The 23188-nt window shown below is 42.8% G+C and overlaps 1 protein-coding gene across 1 annotated transcript; it reads left to right on the top strand.

The window, feature by feature from the left end:
• The first annotated feature begins 6559 nt into the window (after positions 1-6559).
• On the top strand, positions 6560-18772 carry LOC110486460 (CD9 antigen). The gene is made up of 9 exons (XM_021558082.3): positions 6560-6717; positions 7911-8030; positions 10430-10532; positions 10759-10856; positions 13567-13641; positions 13813-13914; positions 14100-14189; positions 16333-16416; positions 16634-18772. Exons 2-9 carry the CDS (start codon positions 7965-7967, stop codon positions 16799-16801), a joined length of 786 nt encoding a protein of 261 aa, XP_021413757.1. The 5' UTR covers positions 6560-6717; positions 7911-7964; the 3' UTR covers positions 16802-18772.
• Positions 18773-23188: the final 4416 nt, after the last annotated feature.

Below are 23188 nucleotides of genomic sequence, written 5' to 3'. Positions count from 1 at the left end.
GTGAGGCATCTGTTTCTCAAAATAGACACTCTAATGTACTTGTCCTCTTGCTCAGTTGTGCACCCGGGCCTCCAACCACTCTTTCTATTCTGGTTAGAGCAAATAGAAAGAGTAGTGGGAGGCCCGGGTGCACAACTGAGCAAGAGGACAAGTACATTAGAGTGTTCTGTGAAGGGAGTAGTACACATCGTTGTACGAGATCTTCAGTTTCTTGTCAATTTCTCGCATGGAATAGACTTCATTTCTCAGAACAAGAATAGACTGACGAGTTTCAGAAGAAAGTTCTTTGTTTCTGGCCATTTTGAACCTGTAATCGAACCCACAAATGCGGATGCTCCAGATACTCAACTTGTCTGAAGGCCAGTTTTATTGCTTCTTTAATCAGGACAACAGTTTTCAGCTGTGCTAACATAATTTCAAAAGAGTTTTCTAATGAGCAATTAGCCTTTTAAAATTATAAACTTCGATTAGCTAACACAACGTGCCATTGGAACACAGGAGTGATGATTGCTGATAATGAGCCTCTGTACGCCTATAGAGATATTCTATTAAAAAAATCAGCCGTTTCCAGCTACAAAAGTCATTTACAACATTAACAATGTCTACACTGTATTTCTGATAAATTTTATGTTATTTTAATGGACAAAAAAATGTGCTTTTCTTTTAAAAACGAGGACATTTCTATGTGACCCCAAACTTTTGAATAGTAGTGTACATTATCCCCCAATTTTAGGGGACCAAATGTATTAGGACAAATTCACTTATGTGTATAAAAGTAGTAAAAATGTAAGTATTTGGTCCCATATTCCTAGCACGCAATGACTACATTAAGCTTGTGACTGTAAAAACTTGTTGGATGCATTTGCTGTTTGTTTTGGTTGTGTTTCAGATTATTTTGTGCCCAATAGAAATGTATGGTATATAATGTGTCATTTTGGAGTCACTTTTATTGTAAATAAGAATAGAATATGTTTCTAAACACTTCTACATTAATGTGGACGTTACCATGATTACAGATAATCCTGAATGAATCGTGAATGATGAGTGAGAAAGTTACAGACTCTCACCATTACATTAACAAAGGAGGTTAGTGTTTTTTGTTTTTTTATGATATTTATACCTCTGTAACTTTTTCACTCATCATTACTCAGGATTTATTCAAGATTCTCCACAATCATGGTAGCAGCCACATTAATGTATAAGTGTTAATTGCAATGGAAAGGAGAGGAAGCATGTGATATATCAGGCCAATACTTTCAGCAGCAGTTTCAGTAATCCATAAAGTGCATACAATTGCTACTTGCAACTATTTTCACTCACATGTACGTTTTATTTTTTAAATGTAACCTTTATTTAACTAGGCAAGTCAGTTAAGAACAAATTCTTATTTACAATGATGGCCTACCAGGGAACAGTGGGTTAACTGCCTTGTTCAGGGGTAGAACAACAGCCCTTGTCAGCTCGGGGATTTGATCCAGCAACCTTTCGCTCTAACCACTAGGCTCCCGCCGCCCCAAAATGATTTATTTAACTACGTTACATTATTTAACTATGTTACATGTAGTTAAATAGTAATACATCAAGTATATTCCTCATTTCTTCTTTCTGCAAGTGCTGGATTTTCACCCACAGTGGCCAATCCACCAAGTTATATTATTTTAGTGGCGATTTAAGGAACATCAAAATCGCTGTATCAATTGCTGTGTCTGTGGCAACACTCACATTTTTATTGAAAGCAAGAACATCACAGCATAAAAAACGTCAAAGATGAATTGAACATACAAGGTGAACAAGCAACAAACAATTAAATGATATTTCTACTTCGCCTTTGAGATTGCTCCTCCACAATCCCTTCAGCATCACTACTTCAGAAAACATTATTGCAGCCGCTTTGAGATGGGTGTCCATCAGTGCTATCACAGCCCTCTCTTCAGTAGCCACTGAACCTGCTATGAACTTCCAGGGGTCATTCCATTGTCTGCTTTGGCCCAAGGAGGGCAGGCCAGCCATAATTCTTTCCTGTAATATCATGGAATTTCTTGGGGCCATGGACTTTATTGATCACGGAACAGAGCCAAACCAGTTGGATCTGGTTCCTGGGGAAGAGATTGTCCACATAACAGGTAACACACCAAAGGTGAAAAAAAGCCTTTTGCATCCCAATAATACACTGACCAAATGCAATATACAGTGGGGCAAAAAAGTATTTAGTCAGCCACCAATTGTGCAAGTTCTCCCACTTAAAAAGATGAGAGAGGCCTGTAATTTTCATCATAGGTACACTTCAACTGTGACAGACGAAATGAGAAAAAAAATCCAGAATATCACATTGTAGGATTTTTAATGATTTTATTTGCAAATTATGGTGGAAAATAAGTATTTGGTCACCTACAAACAAGCAAGATTTCTGGCTCTCACAGACCTGTAACTTCTTCTTTAAGAGGCTCCTCTGTCCTCCACTCGTTACCTGTATTAATGGCACCAGTTTGAACTTGTTATCAGTATAAAAGACACCTGTCCACAACCTCAAACAGTCACACTCCAAACTCCACTATGGCCAAGACCAAAGAGCTGTCAAAGGACACCAGAAACAAAATTGTAGACCTGCACCAGGCTGGGAAGACTGAATCTGCAATAGGTAAGCAGCTTGGTTTGAAGAAATCAACTGTGGGAGCAATTATTAGGAAATGGAAGACATACAAGACCACTGATAATCTCCCTCGATCTGGGGCTCCACGCAAGATCTCACCCCGTGGGGTCAAAATGATCACAAGAACGGTGAGCAAAAATCCCAGAACCACACGGGGGGGACCTAGTGAATGACCTGCAGAGAGCTGGGACCAAAGTAACAAAGCCTACCATCAGTAACACACTACGCCGCCAGGGACTCAAATCCTGCAGTGCCAGACGTGTCCCCCTGCTTAAGCCAGTACATGTCCAGGCCCGTCTGAAGTTTGCTAGAGAGCATTTGGATGATCCAGAAGAAGATTGGGAGAATGTCATATGGTGTGCCTTGTTAAAAATTAAATAGTGGAATTTCTTTCCTTCTTAATGTGTTTTAGCCAATCAGTTGTGTTGTGACAAGGTAGGGTGGTATACAGAAGATAGCACTATTTGGTAAAAGCCCAAGTCCATATTATGACAAGAACAGCTCAAATAAACAAAGAGAAATGACAGTCCATCAAACTTTAAAACATAAAGGTCAGTCAATATGGAAAATGTCAAGAACTTTGAAAGTTTCTTCAAGTGCAGTCGCAAAAACTATCAAGCGCTATGATGAAACTGGCTCTTATGAGAACAGCCACAAGAAAGGAAGACCAGAGTTCTCTGTTGCAGAGATGAGTTCATTAGAGTTATTAGCCTCAGAAATTGCAGCCCAAATAAATGCTTCACAGAGTTCAAGTAACAGACACTCAACATCAACTGTTCAAAGGCTTCGTGAATCAGGCCTTCATGGTCGAATTGCTGCAAAGTAACCACTACTAAAGGACACCAATAAGAAGAAGCTTGCTTGGGCCAAGAAACACGAGCAATGTATGTTAGACCGGTGGAAATCTTTCCTTTGGTCTGATGAGTCCAAATTTGAGATGTTTGGTTCCAACTGCCGTGTCTTTGTGAGACAGAGTAGGTGAACGGATGATCACCGCATGTGTGGTTCCCACCATGAAGCATGGAGAAGGAGCTGTGATGGTGTGGGGGTGCTTTGCTGGTGACACTGTCTGTGATTTATTTAGAATTAAAGGCACACTTAACCAGCATGGCTACCACAGCATTATGCCGCAATACACCATCCCATCTGGTTTGTGCTTAGTGGGACTATCATTTGTTTTTCAACAGGACAATGACCCAACACACTTCCAGGCTGTGTAAGGGCTATTTGACCAAGAAGGAGAGTGATGGAGTGCTGCATCAGATGACCTGGCCTCCACAATTACCCAACCTCAACCCAACTGAGATGGTTTGGGATGAATTGGACCGCAGAGTGAAGGAAAAGCAGCCAACAAGTGCTCAGCATATGTGTGAACTCCTTCAAGGCAGTTGGAAAAGCATTCCAGATGAAGCTGGTTGAGAGAATGCCAAAAGTGTTCAAAGGGTGGCTACTTTGAAGAATCTCAACTATAAAATATATTTTGATTTGTTTAACACTTTTTTGGTTACTACATGATTCCATATGTGTTATTTCATAGTTTTGATGTCTTCACTATTATTCTACAATGTATATAAATAATGGTGTGTACATACAGTATGGACAGTATATGAATAGAAAAGGTGTGTACAGCAGTAGTTATATAGGATGAGCCAATACAATATATACTGTACATATATAGTGGGTTAGTACAGTATGTAAACATTATTCCTCTGTCACACCCTGACCTTAGAGAGCCTGTTTATTTCTCTATTTGGTTAGGTCAGGGTGTGATTTGGGTGGGCATTCTAGTTTTCTATTTCTTTGTTGGCCGGGTATGGTTCCCAATCAGAGGCAGCTGTCTATCGTTGTCTCTGATAGGGAATCATACGTAGGCAGTCTGTTTTCCACCTGAGTTTGTGGGATCTTGTTTTTGCACAGTTGCTGTATTGCCCTGCAGAACTTTATGGTCGCTGATATTTTTTAATTTTTTTAGTGTTCAGCTAAAATAAAGTAAGATGTACACGTTCCATGCTGCGCTTTGGTCTTATTCCGACGACGGAAGTAACATCCTCAAAGTTGACCGTCCCTGATCTACATCAGTCTGTCCTGACTGGTGAAATTCTTCTGTCTTATTTGGTGTCCTGTGTGAACGTAAGTATGCTCCCTCTAATATCTCTCTCTGAGCCCTAGGACCATGCCTCAGGACTACCTGGCCCGATGACTCCTGGCTGTCCCCAGTCCACCTGGTTGTGCTGCTGATCCAGTTTCAACTGTTTTGCCTGTGGCTATGGAACTCTGATCTGTTCACCTGACGTGCTACCTTGTCATGCTGCTGCTCCAGTTTCAACTGTTCTGCGGCTATGGAACCCTAACCCGTTCACTGGACATGCTACCTTGTCCCGGACCTGCTGTTTTCAACCCTCTCTCTCTCACCCTCCCTCTCGCTCTACTGCACTTGCTGTCTCAACCTCTGAATGCTCGGCTATGAAAAGCCAACTGACATTTACTCCTAAGTTGCTGGCCTGTTACACCCTCTACAACCACTGTGATTAATATTTGACCCTGCTGGTCATCTATGAATGTTTGTAAATCTGGAAGAACTACCTGACCTTAATGGCCATGTACTCTTTTAATATCCATCTGGCACAGCCAGAAGACTGGCTGCCACTCAGAGCCTGGGTCCTCTTTAGGTTTCTTCCTAGATTCCTACCTTTCTAGGGAGTTTTTCTTAGCCCCAGTGCTTCTGCATTGCTTGCTGTTTGGGGTTTAGGCTGGGTTTCTGTATTAGTGATGGGTCGTTGGCGAACGAGTCGGCTCAAAGAGCCGTCTCTTATAGGTGAACATTGTGAGCCAGCTCGCATATCAGAAGAGCCGACTCTATTTATATAAAAAAAAAGATGAATAATCAAAATATTTAAATGAATAGAATTAACTAATTCAAAGAACAAAAAAATAAATCTAATATAGGCCTAAATGCTCAAGCGCACACATTCGTTCTGAAAGATCTGCAGATCCTCTGAGCTGGTGGAAGAACAAGGCCTCTGTCTACCCACGGCTTACTAAAGTCATGACAGGGAGACTTCACAGTGGCCACATCCGTTCCCTCTAAGAGGGTCTTCTCGAAATAATTACTGAGAGAAGAAACCACTTCAGCCCCTCGAAAGTCAGGCAGCTTGCATTTCTGAATGCAAATCTCTCATAAAAGCAAAATATGGTCAGCATTGATGTGTGCTGCTGGTTATAACATGGCAATAAAGAGAGAGAAAAGAGGGACTAGTTTTGCACATGATTTTTCTTTGATATGGTGCAATATTATTTTATTCAGATTGTATTCGTTTTGAATTGTTAGATTTATATGCACTTTGTTTATATACAATAAAAAGTTATACTTTAAATGCAAATGTTTAATATCATTTTCATAACAAACCAATGCATTTTTAAATGCATTGTGGTTAAGGTAGAGTATGATTTCATTTAATAATTTAATTTGAATTGTTTTAACATCAATCAGTCCAAGTATCGCAAACTGTACAAAACATATATTTTTAAATAGCCGTTCGGAGCCAAAAAAAACGGCTCTTTTTGGTGAGCTGAGCCGGAATGCCCATCACTATTCTGTATGAGCACTTTGCGACATCTACTGACGTAAAAATGGCTTTATAAATACATTTGATTTGATCATTTGATCATGAAAGGCCTATTTGATATACTGTATGTGGCTATAACTGTACAGTACACTTACCTGCTTACTGATTTTCACTCATTATTACCTGCACAACACACCTGCTTGTCGCATAACGAAAGTGTTTTCCCAGAACTGGCCAAAGATAAGTTTCATTTCACCATCATTGCCACTCCTAAATCCGGTTTCCCGTTTTCTGGGTGGTACTGCCCCCCCCACCCCCCCACCCTTCACTCAACACCCTAATCCAATCAAATGATTCATTCGGATTGAGGGGCTGGACTTAAACCAGACGAAAACCCACAATACATTGTTTTCTTCACACACGTCTGAAATTTGAGAACGGGTTGGTGTTGCAGCTACATTCTGCAGTGTGAAGAGATTGATCTGCACGTAAATAATTCAGGTAGGTTTATTTGTTAAGGCATGCGTTACATTTCCCTCACTGTAGTTCGAGGTAGAAGATGAAACACGAGCTGTTACAAAATGTTCCTAATGAAGTATTTTACCTTGTAATGATTCAACCCTGTCTATGATACTGTATAGTTAACTAAATACTTCCACCAACCCTCGTATGGGGTCAATTTCACGCCCTATGTATTGAATCCAAAATAAAATAAACCGGGGACATGAAAAATAAACCTGAGAATGTAAACATTATATTTGAGGACAGCTGAAATAATGGATGTTGAAATAAAAAAACAAACAATTGAAAGCAAATTGTATAGAATTGTAAACAAAAATAAGACATCAAAAGCAAAACCCTAAAACTTAAGCAAATAATTTAAAAGCGAGAGTAAAACTTTATGACAAACGATTAACAAAAATATTTATAAACGAATGCAAAAATTATTTTAGGTTAAACTTTCCCAGCAACCAATCCTATTGAATACATTTTTTTCTACGCTCTTGCCTACATGTACTAGCTTTTGGTTACGCCACTCGGATCTTTACTTTCGATTTTTTTTCTTTCACTGCCATGCTTTTCGATTGCGAGTTTTTGCATTATTATTTTTCCGTGAAGGGCGGGGTTTAGGGGAAGGCGTAGACAATGAGGCTCCATTTGTTCGCTAGTTTTGGAGTGACGGTTCGTCTTAAACCCAATCAATGAACATGATAGACAGGCTTTTTTTCTATTGCCTACTTGGGTAGACGGTCTGACGTCACTTCGTTTTAGTTAACGTACTTCAATTGCCACGGGTCAAATAATGTACGGACATTGGAAGCATGTCTAACTACTTAGGTAAACATATGAATTACCTGTTGCACAACGTTCGGCGCAGGTGTTGGTAACTGGTTCGCCATACACCTGCGTCGGAAAAAATGTTTGCCTAAGTAGTTAGATGGTTTGTCATTAAATGTATTAGATAGACATGGTTCTAATATCCCTACATTGACCCGTGACTGACAATTGACCCATCATCGAAAATGTTTACATTCAACTTTATTTTTCATGTTCACGATTTATTTTATTTTGAATTCAATACATATGGCGTGAAATTGAGCCCATACCCTCGACAGTCTATTACCTATCACCGCACTTTTTTTCACACATTGTAAACATCTAAATGTTTACAATATCTTCCATTCTTTTCCCAGGACACCAGACTATTTCTGACTTCCTGAGTGTAGCGTGTTAGCAAACGTTTGATCATGGCACTGGACGGATGTGGCCAGCTGTGCAAGTGTATCCTCATCCTTTTCAACATCCTTTTTGCCGTAAGTATCCGTAATCTAACTAAACTGTAGGCCTAGTGGTAACAAATTGGTATCTGGTGTGTATGAGATGTAAAATGTGAATAGCTCAAAGGGCATTGTATATTTATCTTTGATCAACCTAGGCAGCATTTGTCATTTACTGATATGGAAATCAGCTTTACTTAAAGTCAAATAGCTAAATCTTATATTTAAATTTTGTCCAGACCCTTGCAACCATCTCTGTATGGGTAAGAGATTCACTGCTGTTATTACAAGGCTGCATGTATTGTCTGTCTGATTAAACCCCTTTCCCATCAAAGTATCAGCTCATTTCTATTGCTCACAGTTGTCCACTTCAAATAAAATTGGTTTGTCACATGTGCTGAATATAACTGGTGTAGACTTTACCGTGGAATGCTTGCCCTTCCCAGCGATGCAGAGTTTTAAAAGAACAATACAAATAAAATAGTAACAAGAAATAAAATACAGGAGAATGGAGCTGCAGACAGGGAGTACCAAATGAATGTGCAGCTATATACGGGGAGTACCAGATCAATGTGCAGAGGTATTTGAGGTAGATATGTACATGAAGGCAGGGTAAAGTGACTAGGCATCAGGATAGATAATGATCAAGGTAAAATAAAGTAACAGCAGCAAATTGTGTGTAATGAAACGGTGTTTCGGTTTGCGTGTGTGTTCGTGCGTATGTAGTGTACGCACACATCAGTTCTCCTTCATTAATGGAAATAAGCAAGACATTTTGTTTCAACATGTTGGCATTCATCCACACAACCGTTTAGGTGACCCTTCTGATCGGGCCTTTATATCCAATAAATGCAATAAGAATACAAAATAAGTAACAAAACATTTACCTTGCAGCTGAAAAGCAGGCCTAAATCATTGAACAGGTAAATAGTATGTGAAATATGAGCCGACAGATGCAAAACCACAGACTTACTGCATCATTGAGGTGTGGTTAGTCTACTAACTGATAATCCAACCAGGGGAATTCCCATATAAATGAATCAAAGTAAGAAACAAAACCAAAAACAAACTTAAATAGCAGAGTGGAATCACACAAGTGTGCTGTTTAATTTGTTGAACTAGTTTAATCCTGCCCACTGGCTGAGGAAGCTATTCTGTTCAGTATTTATTCTGTGCTTTGAAAGGAATGCCTCTTGAAACATGTTCTTAATGTCTTGTTTATCTAGCTTTCCCAAACTAGACTATATTTGTAGTCCTTTTTTTCTAAACAGTGCTACACCTCACATTACATGATGACATTACTGTCATCATGTTACCAAACATCATTGTCGGATGAAAACCTTCTCCAAAACATCCATATTTTTCCATTAACAAACATACAATTATGAAACTTCAGAAGCTATTTTGAATACATTTCTTGGTCCTAGAGTCATGAAATGTTCACAGTACATTGAGGGGAGTTACTGCTTTCAATATACAGTACACGTCGAAAGTTTGGACACATGTACTCATTCAAGGGTTTTTAATTGGTACTATTTTCTAAAATCAGCAAAAAAAGAAACGTCCTCACTGTCAACTCTTTTATTTTCACAACTGCGACTCGTCAGAGAATAACACTTTTTGCCAGTCCTGTCTGATCCAGCAACGGTGGGTTTGTGCCCATAGGCAATGTTGTTGCAGGTGATGTCTGGTGAGGACCTGCCATACAACAGGCCTGCAAGCCCTCAGTCCAGCCTCTGTCTATTGCAGATACTCTGAGCACTGATGGAGGGATTGTGCGTTCCTGGTGTAACTAGGGCAGTTGTTGCCATCCTGTACCTGTCCCGCAGGTGTGATGTTCGGCGGTACCGATCCTGTGCAGGTGTTGTTACACGTGGTGTGCCACTGCGAGGACGAGTCTTAGGCGTCTCACAGTACGGGCATTGCAATTTATTGTCCTGGCCACATCTGCAGTCCTCATGCCTCCTTGCAGCATGCCAAAGGCGCATTCACGCAGATGAGCAGGGACCCTGGGCATCTTTCTTTTGGTGTTTTTCAGAGTCAGTAGAAAGGCCTCTTTAGTGTCTTAAGTTTTCATAACTGTGACCTTAATTGTCTACCGCCTGTAAGCTGTTAGTGTCTTAATGACCGTTCCACAGGTACATGTTCATTGAACAAGCATGGGAAACAGTGTTTAAACGATTTACAAATAAGATCTGAAGTTACTTGGATTTTTACGAATTATCTTTGAAAGACAGGGCCCTGAAAAAGGGATTTTTTTTGTTTTTTTTTTGCTGGGTTTATATAGTTAACGGGCTTCGTTGCCAAAATCCAGAAGTATCCCTTTAATACAAGAACATATTTTACACTATTTGTAGCATATTGTGTGAGACTGATCTTGAGGTGTGGTTGCACAACCGGTTTCATGCACAGTTTGTGGTTTCTTCCTCTGACAGCTGGTGGGTTTTGCAATGTTGGGGTTGGGCTTGTGGCTGAGGTTCAGCTCTGAGACCAGAGGATTTTTCAACATAGACCTCAACACACAACAGTTTGTCATCGGTGAGCTCACAAAACACTGCTCTCTACAAACTTCATCCCCAAATGTTTTGGAAAGCTTTTTGCAGCTGTAAGTCATGGATAGACAGACTATACAACTTTGTTTATTAATGACTTATAAACCACTTAAATCATTTATAAAGTATACCTTAAGTGTTACTGAAAAATAATTAGTGCTGAACAGCTAACATTGACAAATGGGCATCTCTTTCTCCCTCTCATACTGTAGGTGTGTCAGTGTTGATTGCGTTAGGAGCAGTGATATTGCTCGTGGCTGTTTTCGGAGACTATGGAGCATGCAATGAGAATAGGACTGCATTGGGAGTGGTAAGCTACAACAAATAAAAACATACATTTTCCATTAGTTACACTACCCTGAAGTGGGGGTACAAAGTGTTTGACAGCCCTGATTTAGAGTCTTGAGTGGGCAGAGGTAAGTAACCTTAGATAATAACATGCATTAGTTTCACTTCCTAATAAGAGTTCCTCACTTGAAAGTATCTCAACTTGTTCAGCCCAATATTTCACCCAAAGCCCATACCCACAAAGCACCAGTGGAAATCTAATCTGGGACATGGATTGTTGAGTGAACCTGCTGCTTTTTCCCGCCACAGAATTCTCAGGTTCTCCTTGCCGCACCTCTGACCTCTCAAGGGCCTAGCAAGCACTTTGCAACCGTAGAGGAGCACTGGGAATCTCGCCTCTGTCTGAGAAGGCCAGAGACTTTTAAGCTCCCATTTAACAAGAGCTTGAGATAGGAAATACTTGCTTCCTGTATGAAGCTTTGCTGCAGGACATGCCCTCGGCATACATTTTTGTGTATGACCAACTCAGTGGGTGACCTGTTTCCTGGTTCACCACCATTCCATGGGTATTGTGACAGGTTTCCAGTTCTTAGGGATAGTGAGTTCAAGGAAGAGGTCAAAGGGTCTAACGAAGTTCCTAGATTTGGAAAACACTTTCACAGCATGAAATAACCCCTACGAAACACACTACAGTCCTAGATGTCAGAGAGAAACAGATGATGCAATTGTGATTGCTTCATATCTCAGATTGACAAAGCAATGCGCTTACTAATTTACAGTTATGATGAGCTGAAACTGGTTTCTGGCTGCAGGTTCAGAAATCAGACTAATTGAGGAATGTTAGCTCTTCTATGCTTGAGTAGCTTGTGAAGATAGCCAGTGATTTACTTTAGAGGCACATAGTGACCTTCAGTTTCTCAGAAAGGTCATGGTCTTTTCTCATTGTTGCAACTTCAAATTCAACTTGATTTATTGTGCATACAGTGCCTTGCGAAAGTATTCGGCCCCCTTGAACTTTGCAACCTTTTGCCACATTTCAGGCTTCAAACATAAAGATATAAAACTGTATTTTTTTGTGAAGAATCAACAACAAGTGGGACACAATCATGAAGTGGAACGACATTTATTGGATATTTCAAACTTTTTTAACAAATCAAAAACTGAAAAATTGGGCGTGCAAAATTATTCAGCCCCTTTACTTTCAGTGCAGCAAACTCTCTCCAGAAGTTCGGTGAGGATCTCTGAATGATCCAATGTTGACCTAAATGACTAATGATGATAAATACAATCCACCTGTGTGTAATCAAGTCTCCGTATAAATGCACCTGCACTGTGATAGTCTCAGAGGTCCGTCAAAAGCGCAGAGAGCATCATGAAGAACAAGGAACACACCAGGCAGGTCCGAGATACTGTTGTGAAGAAGTTTAAAGCCTGATTTGGATACAAAAAGATTTCCCAAGCTTTAAACATCCCAAGGAACACTGTGCAAGCGATAATATTGAAATGGAAGGAGTATCAGACCACTGCAAATCTACCAAGACCTGGCCGTCCCTCTAAACGTTCAGCTCATACAAGGAGAAGACTGATCAGAGATGAAGCCAAGAGGCCCATGATCACTCTGGATGAACTGCAGAGATCTACAGCTGAGGTGGGAGACTCTGTCCATAGGACAACAATCAGTCGTATATTGCACAAATCTGCCCTTTATGGAAGAGTGGCAAGAAGAAAGCCATTTCTTAAAGATATCCATAAAAAGTGTCGTTTAAAGTTTGCCACAAGCCACCTGGGAGACACACCAAACATGTGGAAGAAGGTGCTCTGGTCAGATTAAACCAAAATTGAACTTTTTGGCAACAATGCAAAACGTTATGTTTGGCGTAAAAGCAACACAGCTGAACACACCATCCCCACTGTCAAACATGGTGGTGGCAGCATCATGGTTTGGGCCTGCTTTTCTTCAGCAGGGACAGGGAAGATGGTTAAAATTGATGGGAAGATGGATGGAGCCAAATACAGGACCATTCTGGAAGAAAACCTGATGGAGTCTGCAAAAGACCTGAGACTGGGACGGAGATTTGTCTTCCAACAAGACAATGATCCAAAACATAAAGCAAAATCTACAATGGAATGGTTCAAAAATAAACATATCCAGGTGTTAGAATGGCCAAGTCAAAGTCCAGACCTGAATCCAATCGAGAATCTGTGGAAAGAACTGAAAACTGCTGTTCACAAATGCTCTCCATCCAACCTCACTGAGCTCGAGCTGTTTTGCAAGGAGGAATGGGATAAAATTTCAGTCTCTCGATGTGCAAAACTGATAGAGACATACCCCAAGCGACTTACAGCTGTAATCGCAGCAAAAGGTGGCGCTACAAAGTATTAACTTAAGGGGGCTGAATAATTTTGCACGCCCAATTTTTCAGTTTTTGATTTGTTAAAATTTTTTGAAATATCCAATAAATGTCGTTCCACTTCATGATTGTGTCCCACTTGTTGTTGATTCTTCACAAAAAAATACAGTTTTATATCTTTATGTTTGAAGCCTGAAATGTGGCAAAAGGTCGCAAAGTTCAAGGGGGCCGAATACTTTCGCAAGGCACTGTACATTTAACTTCAACACGAATAAGAAATAAGTCCATTTAAAGGACAGTTTATACATATCCAGTGATACTGTGGTTATATGTGTGATAATTCATACTGTATGTGTTCTGCTGTTTACCTGCCCCTCCCAGTTTTCCTGCCTGCTGGCTATCCTGGCTGGATTAGAGATTGGAGCCGGTGTCTTCGCCTACATGAGAAGCGATGAGGTGAGAGAGGGAAGGGAAAAAGGGAGCGAGAGAATTATGAATGATAAACAACTTCAAGCCAAGGCTTCCCTTTCACGCAGATCACCAAACCCTGTGCTATTTCATGAAATGGTAGTAGTCAACAGTGTAACTCTAGCTCATGTGTTGTTGTCTTCTCTTTTTGCTGTGCAGGTGGGAGAGCAGCTGGCAAAATTCTATTTAACTGTGTACGCTCAGTATGTGGACAAAGGAGACCCTGGCTTGGCTGTTACCCTGTCCATGTTCCACAATGTGGTAAAGATCAAACCTATTCCCAAACTATTGATGGCATCACAGCTTTAGTTAGGCACATTTCACTCCATCAGAGCTAATTCAATCCACAGCTCTTTAACAATTGTACAACTATTGTAACAATTATGTACACATTCTGAATGGCACTTGCCTTCTCTCTCTCTCTCTCTCTCTCTCGCTCTCTCTAGTTGCACTGCTGTGGACTCATTGGTGCCTTGGACCCCTTGGTCAAAAAAACATGTCCCGATACCGGCTTTTTGGAGACCTTCACTCTCCCTGTGAGTGTGTTCATTATAGGCCAAATCCTATTAACTTAAAAAAAACATGTGCAGCTTGAACTTCAATGTATTTCATACATTGTTGTCCATTCAATGGATATTTGCGAGTAAATATAAGTTACAGGTGCAGAAGCTGCCCTGTGCTCATTTTCTCAAAGGCGCAGCATTTTTCACTTGTCTGTTCACAGCGCTCCTCTACAGGGTGCTGTTGGAGAAATGCATTGCTGCGGCGCTCCACCAACATTCCATCAAATCTAGCATAAATCATGTAGTAAATACAGGATATGGTAAAAAGAGTATGTGGCCTTTTTCTGTAGCCTACAGGCTGGAGATAATCTATGACAATGTAATGAGATGGACACTTTTACAACATGCAGATTTCTCCGATCAAAGAAAACCTAATTGGCACCCAATCAAACGTGCTTACATGGTAACAACATATCCATAAAACAGGACAGGTCAAAGAAAAATTGACAATCAGGCTAGTCACATCTGCTGTCCAGGAGTTTCAGCTTCTGGGTTAAATTGTCATGATCAGGGCCTCCCGGGTGGCGCAGTGGTTAAGGGCGCTGTACTGCAGCGCCAGCTGTGCCACCAGAGACTCTGGGTTCGCGCCCAGGCTCTGTTGCAACCGGCCGCGACCGGGAGGTCCGTGGGGCGACGCACAATTGGCCCAGCGTCGTCCGGGTTAGGGACCTGTTTGGCTGGTAGGGATTTCCTTGACTCATCGCGCACCAGCGACTCCTGTGGCGGGCCGGGCGCAGTGCACGCTAACCAAGGTTGCCAGGTGCACGGTGTTTCCTCCGACACATTGGTGCGGCTGGCTTCCGGGTTGGATGCACGCTGTGTTAAGAAGCAGTGCGGCTTGGTTGGGTTGTGCATCGGAGGACGCATGACTTTCAACCTTCGTCTCTCCCGAGCCCGTATGGGAGTTGTAGCGATGAGACAAGATATTAGCTACTAAACAATTGGACACCACGAAATTGGGGAGAAAAAGAGGTAAAAAAATGTGTCATGATCAGTGGCTTCAAGTTTGTATCTTGTATCATAGCGAAAAAAAAAAAATTCTGCATTTCCTGCTGTGTAAACACATTGCAAATAAGCTCAGGATAACTCCTGATAATGTTGGATAGCTGATATTCAGAGTTTTTAATCGCCAAATTGATTAGTCACAGCCAAGTGCAGTCCGTGCAGTCCGGACAGGCCTTAATTTCTACGTCCAAAGACATTGGTTTTTGGTCCAATCATAGATTATTGATTAAGGTTGTCATAGATTATTTTTGGTTCAGTCTGAACCAAATCAGATTTCGTCTGGTGTGGACCGGCCTTGATTTGGTCCAAACATAGACGTCTATAAACGACATCTTTTCAACTTCCATTCAGAACTGAAAATAAAACTGATATGAAAGTCCGGAAATTATGTATTTTTCAACGTGCCATAAAATACAGAACCAAAATTGAACATTACTTCAACATCTGGGAAAATATGTATTTTAGGCAGATTTTCAACGTCATTTTGCTTACTGGGACCATTTTGTTTCACTCGACATTACCGGCCCTTTACAGGTGCACATGATTCAGTCGTTTCTTTTTTTTTACCCCTTTTTTTCTCCGCAATTTCGTGGTATCCAATTGGTAGTCTTGTCTCATCGCTGCAACTCCCGTACGGACTCGGGAGAGGCGAAGGTCGAGAGCCATGTGTCCTCCGAAACACAACCTAACCTAATCGCTCTGCTTCTTGACACAACGCACATCCAACCCGGAAGCCAGCCGCACCAATGTGTCGGAGGAAACACCATACACCTGCCGACCTGGTCAGCGTGCACTGCGCCCGGCCCGCCACAGGAGTCACTAGTGCGCGATGAGACAAGGGAACCCAGAATCTCTGGTGGCACAGCTAGCACTGCGATGCAGTGCCTTAGACCACTGCGCCACTCGGGAGGCCCGATTCAGTCATTTCTCATATTGACTGTATAACTGACTATAATAAAAACATGTAAAATAATCAGTTGACTGACAAATTAAATGTGTTACTTTATTTATTCTACTATGGAGGCATCGAGGAGCCTGGCCTAGATTTCCATATCTCTGCTCTGCCCAAGGCCCTAACCTGTCCCCCTCTGGTGTCTCTGTCCCCATGCAGGCCTGCCCCACAGTGATCGTCAACCTCTTTGAGTCCAATGCGCCTCTGGTGATGGGCCTCTTCCTTGGGACTGCTGCTTTGCTGGTAGGCAATACTACACACAGTTCAGTGGACACATTTGTTAACCAGGGTAGATGTTGCTGCAGGGTTAGAAATGCACTGAATTTGATGAAACTGATTGTCAGAGGAGTTGAAGCAAACCAACCCCTCTGCTTCTCCTTTGTTATAAACCCATACCTGTGTCTGTTTCTCCCATCCTATACCATCCCTCCCCTCCCTTTCCCTCTCTCCATCCTTTCAGATCTTGGCCCTGGTGTGCAGCTCCCTCCTCAGCAAAGAGATCCAGCGCTCCCAGTCCTCTCCTCCCCCCTACATCCTCCTCTCCTCTACTGTCCTCTCCCCCCCTAACCAGGACCCTGTGGTCTTTTCCCCGCTCCCCGTCATCATACCTGTGGCTGATGCACTGTAACTCCTTACCCCTCCATCTTTATTTACACCAATGATCTATGCTTCTTTCCTTGCACACAGATTCTTTCTTTCCACTGCTCAGTAAGGTCAATGTCTAGTCTCACTGCAAGCTATCCAACTTGTCCCATTTAAATGTCTGGAATTAGTGTTTCTCATCTTCAATTCACACTCCTTTGGTACATTTGCTTGTCTCAGAAGCCATATTTTAGGTGGGGATTTGCACTAATGAATCTCACCCTGTTGCAGCATGTGGTCTAATCCTGAAGGTGATGGGGGGGTGATTGCTCCACCCTGCTCTCTTTATCTGATCCCATTCTGCTTAACCCTTTCCTCCCTGCATCCCCACCTCCTCCTGTTGCTCCTAGATCACGGCCCTGGTGTGCTGCAGCATCCTCATGAAACAGATCAAGAGGAGTCACCTCTCTGCCCTCTGTACCACAGCCAGGCTGTGTATTGAGGGGACAGGACCACCACCATATTCAAACACAGTTTTCTCCACTGGGAGACCAAACCAGATAGTTGTCATTCAGTGATCATCACCCCATCCTTTCACATAATACTTCTGGAGAGGCGCCCAATAAAAACGGATGTCCTAATTAGCTTTCATTCATTTGTGTAGCTGGTCAGGGCTCTAGATCATCTTGACATGCCATTAGCAGTGCTCAGAAGAATGAGACCACACCATCCATTTAGATGACATGTGAACAGGGCAGACAAGACACTGTTGCTCTGTAGCAGCTGTTTGTTCTGCCCCTCTTCCCACTTTAGTCCTTAATCTTCTTTCTTTTTTTAAAAACAACCTTTTTAATCACTTATCATATGTTAGTGAATAGCTGCTCTTGCTGACATGAATGCTGCTTACATGAAAGGGGCCATTTGATTAGATATTCAATGCTCCGTATGACTGAGGGCACTACTGTAATCAGAGAAGTGAAGCTGCTCATGCTTTTTTTTTTTAAATCACTGTCCAACATGTTGACCTTTCCCTGTAATCACATCAGTTTAGAATCATGTCTGTGTTGCAATACATATCAATGTACTGCTGACAGAATTGTGATCCTAGAAAATGTATTTCTTAAAGTAAATTTTTACAAGGATTTAACTGCGAACTGGATTGTTCTGTAGTTGGTAGTCTCCATGCCAAATTGAGTACATTTATTAACAATGTAGTTAATTAACATCTTAATCATTCTTTACGATACTAATCCCCCAACTTCAGCTCCACTTGTACGCTCTGAGGTGATATGAAACACCTTTGATTTCTTCATTCCATGTTTGGATGTTGACGTCGGATGATACCATATACAAAGTTGAGTCCGGGATCCTTAAAAATGTCTCTGGAACGTTCAAATTTGCTTGACTTATTCTATTACGTTGATGCCCATTTCTAGCACGTGAACTGATTTTTATAAGCAAACTAATGTATGCAACTAGGATATATGTCCTTGTAGTTTTGAGTCACTCAAACCTTATTGCTATTGGGAATCATCTCCCTGAATGCCCTGTCAAGCAGCAGTTGTAATGGAGGCTGAGTGTGATAGAATAAACACTTCATATGGAGTGCCTTGGTACACTAGCCAAAGTGTTGCCCAGTAAACGCAGGAGTGGGCCCAACGGTGTACCTAACCAGGTCAATTGTCTTGTAGTGAGTCTTTTTTTTATAGATTTTCAATTTCCAACACTTGTTTTGCACTGGAGAACCGCTTATGTTCTGTTGCAAGCTAATACTGACTGTGTAACGTTTATTTTTTATTTTATTTAACTAGGCAAGTCGGTTAACAAATTCTTATTTACATAGACAGCCTACCCCAGCCAAACCCTAACGACGCTGGGCCAATTGTGCGCCGCCCTATGGGACTCCCAATCCCGGCCGGTTGTGATGGAATCGAACCAGGGTCTGTAGTGACACTTCTTGTACTGAGATTCTGCACCAAATGTGGAGCTTTTTGTTCAAATAAAGTGTTTCATCCCCTCTTGTCTGATGTCATTGTGCTTACTGCCTGACTGAATAAGTGCTGGAGGAGAACAAATCATTGACCAATTGTGAGTAAACATGTATTTGTTCAGTTGTCCAGGTTTGATCCTACAAATGAGTAATAGTTCATGTAACTTAGACATGAGTGTCAAGTTGAATACTGTAAGAAACAAGTACATTTGAGCACTTCAGTATTAATACAGTACATTATAATAACTTCAAGAAATGGATGGTTTATACTCTCACCTTGTGCTCAAAATTGTCCAACCCATTATAGGAGTGTTAATTCAACCACTGAAGCAACCCTCAATACAGTCCCCATCTGCTGGGGAGCACATGAAGTAGAGCTGTTGTGGACGAGGACAGGAGAACACATTCAAATGCACTGAATCAAACTCAGTCATATGACCCCATTGGCTGAAACTGACCTGGTCCTCCAGGTGGGAGTGACTTCCTGCGGGTAAAGACTGGAAGTTGGTGATTGTGAGCCTCTGGGTGTGGCGGGGTGGGGGAGGAGCCTGGGAGTCACCAAGGCCGGGACAGCTGAAAAACAAGACAAAACAATGTGGAGGTTTTCTTCAGACAAAACAATTGCCTGTTCACTATATGGACAGTTATTTAGTGGAGCTGAGCAGCAGGTGCTGTGGAAAAACCTATAGAATATGGATATTTCATGCATCTTTGCAGTGCTTTCTATGTGCTGTTGCATGTAAACAAACAGGAACTAGAGTGGAACAATCTACCCATCATAGATGGCCTGTGGTGTGTCTGGGTAAGCCAGACAGTAGTGCACCAGGCCAGGGTCCATGTCTGGGGGGCTCAGCAGACTCACCTCCAGGTGCAGAGGTCGCCCCTGAAGTAGACTGAGTGGTCGATGTTTCTCTGAGTAGAAGCTGCTGTAGTGCTCATCTACAGGCAGAAGTAAACATGTGGAGGGTTAGTTGGCAGATACAGTATGATAAAACCCTCTCCTCAGAGTCCTACATAGCTCTGCTGCTACTCCTGAATGTTTCATTACTTATACAGTCCTACCTGTAGCGATTCGTATTTGGACAGCCAATGAGCCCTGAGTGGGGACAGGGGTGGTGTTCCTCACCTGGTACCTCACCCTCCCTGGAGAACCAGGAGAAGACCTGCACTCCATCAATCTACACAGAAGACAAGCTCGCTCATGTTACACTATCCCATCTGTACTAAATGATTGCAAGTTCATCATCATGGTTTGAAAGCATTAGCATTCAAATGGTAACTTCTGGGAAAAATAATGAAATACATTTGCTGGGGATTTGAACCACTTGTTCAGGTAGTAAAATGGCTTTACCGGACAGGTGAGTCTTCAGACGTGGTGCTGTGTTTATGTTGTGTGGAAAGTAGAGCGTTGAACTCCAACAAGTGGACCATGGCCTGACCATGACCTGACCATGACCAAACCATGGCCTGACCATGACCAAATCATGGCCTGACCATGACCAAACCATGATCTGACCATGACCAAACCATGGCCTGACCATGACCAAACCATGGCCTGACCATGACCAAACCATGGCCTGACCATGACCAAACCACCAGAGAGCCAGGGCCCGCAAAGACAAATTGACGCCCCGATGTACACTGAGGGTTGACACACACACTAATGAGTAAACTAATGAGTAGCAAAGCAGTTTGAAAACGGACATTCCCGAAATACCAAGCATGTGCACATGGCCTTGGACACGCTGGAAGACCACTTCCTCTCCTCCTATCTTAGATCTTCCTCTGGGACGTGCTTTGATGTCAGCGAAACACCAAACAGCCAACTGTTATGGCTTCTCCATAGCAACACCAAGACCAGTAGCTTGAGATCGAGAGACTAACCATTCACAAGGTAAGAGCAGCAACCTAAGGAGCAGTCACAGTCATGGTCGGACAAGCCACAGGGTGTGTGTGTGTATCGGCTTTTAAACCAGGGTCTGTATGGAGGAAAAGGAAACGATACTGGTGTGACAAACCAGATTTATGAACTACATAAGAAAGTGGATATTTGATACTGAAGTGAAACCAATTACACGGTGGTCTCCAGAATCACCTAGTAGAGGTGAGGTGCCCTCTTGTGGCTCTTTATAGTGCCTGCACTGATATGAGAACCACAGCCTTTCAATAGTGGTTCAGTTCACACATACAGTAGAAATATTCAAGATGAAGACTCACCTTTCATCACTGTGTCTAGCAGATCTCCAGGGGCCCTGGGTTGGGACGATGAGGGGAAGGAATGGTTGAAAGTTGTGGATGAATGATGTGATGGTGTGAGGGGTTATGAATGGGGTTGGTGGTAGGATGGGGTGCATGGGTTGGACTCGCCACAGGAGTGCGGGCAAATCTTCCTCTTCTATAATGGTCAGAATCTAGGGAAGCTTGAGCCCCTGATGTCTTTTCGGCATGTGTACTGGGATCATAGCTTTGGTCCTGGTCGTAGATGGACATTCCAGGATGGTAGTAGTAGTAGTAAGGGTCAAAGGGAAAAGGTGGGATTTCAGGAGTTGTAGATTCTGGGGTTGGAGTGGAGGTTTGAGGAATGTTAGTGGCAGGAGAAGGCCGAGGTTGGGTAGTAATCTGGATAGGCATTTTGGCCTGGGCGTAGTCATATGGGAGGGCTAGTTGGTGAGAAGTCTCCATAGTGTGAGGAGCAGAGGTCTGAGATGGAGGAGTCGGAGCTCCTTTCAATGGGGCAGAAGATGCATGATCAATAGGTTGGGGTAATCTGTATGGATCATAAGGCATTGAGTAGTAATAGTATGGGTGATCGTAGTAGTGTGGATAAACTGGATGGCCAGATGCTGGAGTAGAGATTGAAGAGGATGCAGGCGGAGCAGTGGGGAGGACAGTAACAGGGTTTTGTTCTTGTTGAGGGTTGCTGATGGGTGATTTGAGATGGAGGTAGTACAACAGGGGGAAGTTCGGAAAGAGAAGAGGTTTGGTTGCAGCACGGGCAACAGAGGTTGAACTGGTAGACAGACTCTGGGCTGTGTGTGAATTGGAGGGCTGTTGTTGTGGAGGCCATTTCAGGTGACCATGAGGGTGTGACTTTCCACTTTGATCAGGAGACGACGCAGGGGGAGATGGGACAACTGGAGGTTGTTCGTCCATGGGTCTAGAGGGATTGTTGGTCTGGAGACCAAGTCTATGTTTCTGGATCAGTGGAGGCTTGTAAGGAAAATTAAGAGTGTATTGGTAGAATGGGATCTCTGTTAAGGTGGGAGATGAGTAAGGGGAAGTGATAGGTTTCAAAGGTTGAAGATGAATAAAAGGGTCATTCATAGGGTGATGGGATCTCTTGACTTCACCACTGGGTGTTTGTGGGGTGTAGTAGTGAGGATAGGGTGGAGGGTGAGTCACATGAGGAACAGGAGTTCTACGGTGTGTTTGTGAACTGCTAACAGGGAGAGTAGAGTGAGAGGCAGGGCTATCAGGCTGAGGAAGTTGGGTGGGTTATAGGGAGGCACTTTGGGGTGGTCAGGTAGTAGTGTGGAAACACCGGGTTAGGGGTGTGAGGGGCAGGTGGTTCAACCTGAGGACCATTGGTGGAAGTACCCATCTTGGCACCAGGACTGGGCCCTTGAGGTGGCTCAAGCATAGGGATTTTGGGGTGATGCTAGTATGGGTGGAGAGTATACTCAGGGGTTCGGAGAGTGGGGGCTTAAGAGTGAACTGGATGACCAGCTGTAGTGGAAGAATACTGAGTAAAATGGGGGTTATTGTAGTTGGGGTGGCTTGGGATAGGAGTGTGGCCTGGCTTCAACTCAGTGAGGCCTGTAGTTGGTAGTTGAGTGGGGGGACTAGAGGAGAGGGGTGACTGGTATGACTCACTGAGGGGCATCGTGTGGAGGTAGTAATACTAATAGAATGGGTAGGCCTGAAGACGCTGAGCCAGGGGAGGATGGACAGAGGGGCCTGTAGTTGGGAGCTGAGTGGGGGGAGTAGAGGAGAGGGGTGACTGGTATGACTCACTGAGTGGCATCTTGTGGAGGTAGTAATACTAATAGAATGGGTAGGCCTGAAGACGCTGAGCCAGGGGAGGATGGACAGAAGGGCCTGTAGTCAAGGGAGAAGTAACATGGATACCAGGGCTAGGAGGCTGATCAGGGGGCAATGTGGGCAGGGGATTAAATGGGAAGGATGGGTGAAGCACTGGGTAAGACAGGGTTATGGAAGAAGGGTTAGACAGCAGGGTTGAGGAAACTGAGTTTGTTGGGCCCATAGTTACATAATGGGGAAATCTACTGCAGGTCGGAGGGGTTGTATTACTTGGTCAGGCAGAGAAGAAGGACAGGCCAGTGTGATGGCTTTCCCTCCTACTTGAAGAGAGTGTGTATTTTTCCTCCTGGAAGAAAATGTACATTATTTCAGTTAGGTGGGGAAATTATAATTTCACTGAGC

The sequence above is a fragment of the Oncorhynchus mykiss genome, chromosome 13 (assembly GCF_057628025.1).
Source record: "Oncorhynchus mykiss isolate SJ-2025 chromosome 13, ASM5762802v1, whole genome shotgun sequence".
Classification (NCBI taxonomy): domain Eukaryota; kingdom Metazoa; phylum Chordata; class Actinopteri; order Salmoniformes; family Salmonidae; genus Oncorhynchus; species Oncorhynchus mykiss.
The sequence above is the reverse complement of the archived record's forward strand: the minus strand, read 5'-3'. Positions and strand labels throughout refer to the sequence as shown.

Bases quoted from the DNA above. Each gene is read 5' to 3' on its own strand.
- LOC110486460 (XM_021558082.3), top strand. From the start codon at position 7,965: ATGGCACTGGACGGATGTGGCCAGCTGTGCAAGTGTATCCTCATCCTT. The intron at 10,533-10,758 runs GTGAGCTCACAA...CTCATACTGTAG, and splicing joins CACACAACAGTTTGTCATCG to GTGTGTCAGTGTTGATTGCG. The intron at 13,915-14,099 runs GTAAAGATCAAA...CGCTCTCTCTAG, and splicing joins TGTCCATGTTCCACAATGTG to TTGCACTGCTGTGGACTCAT.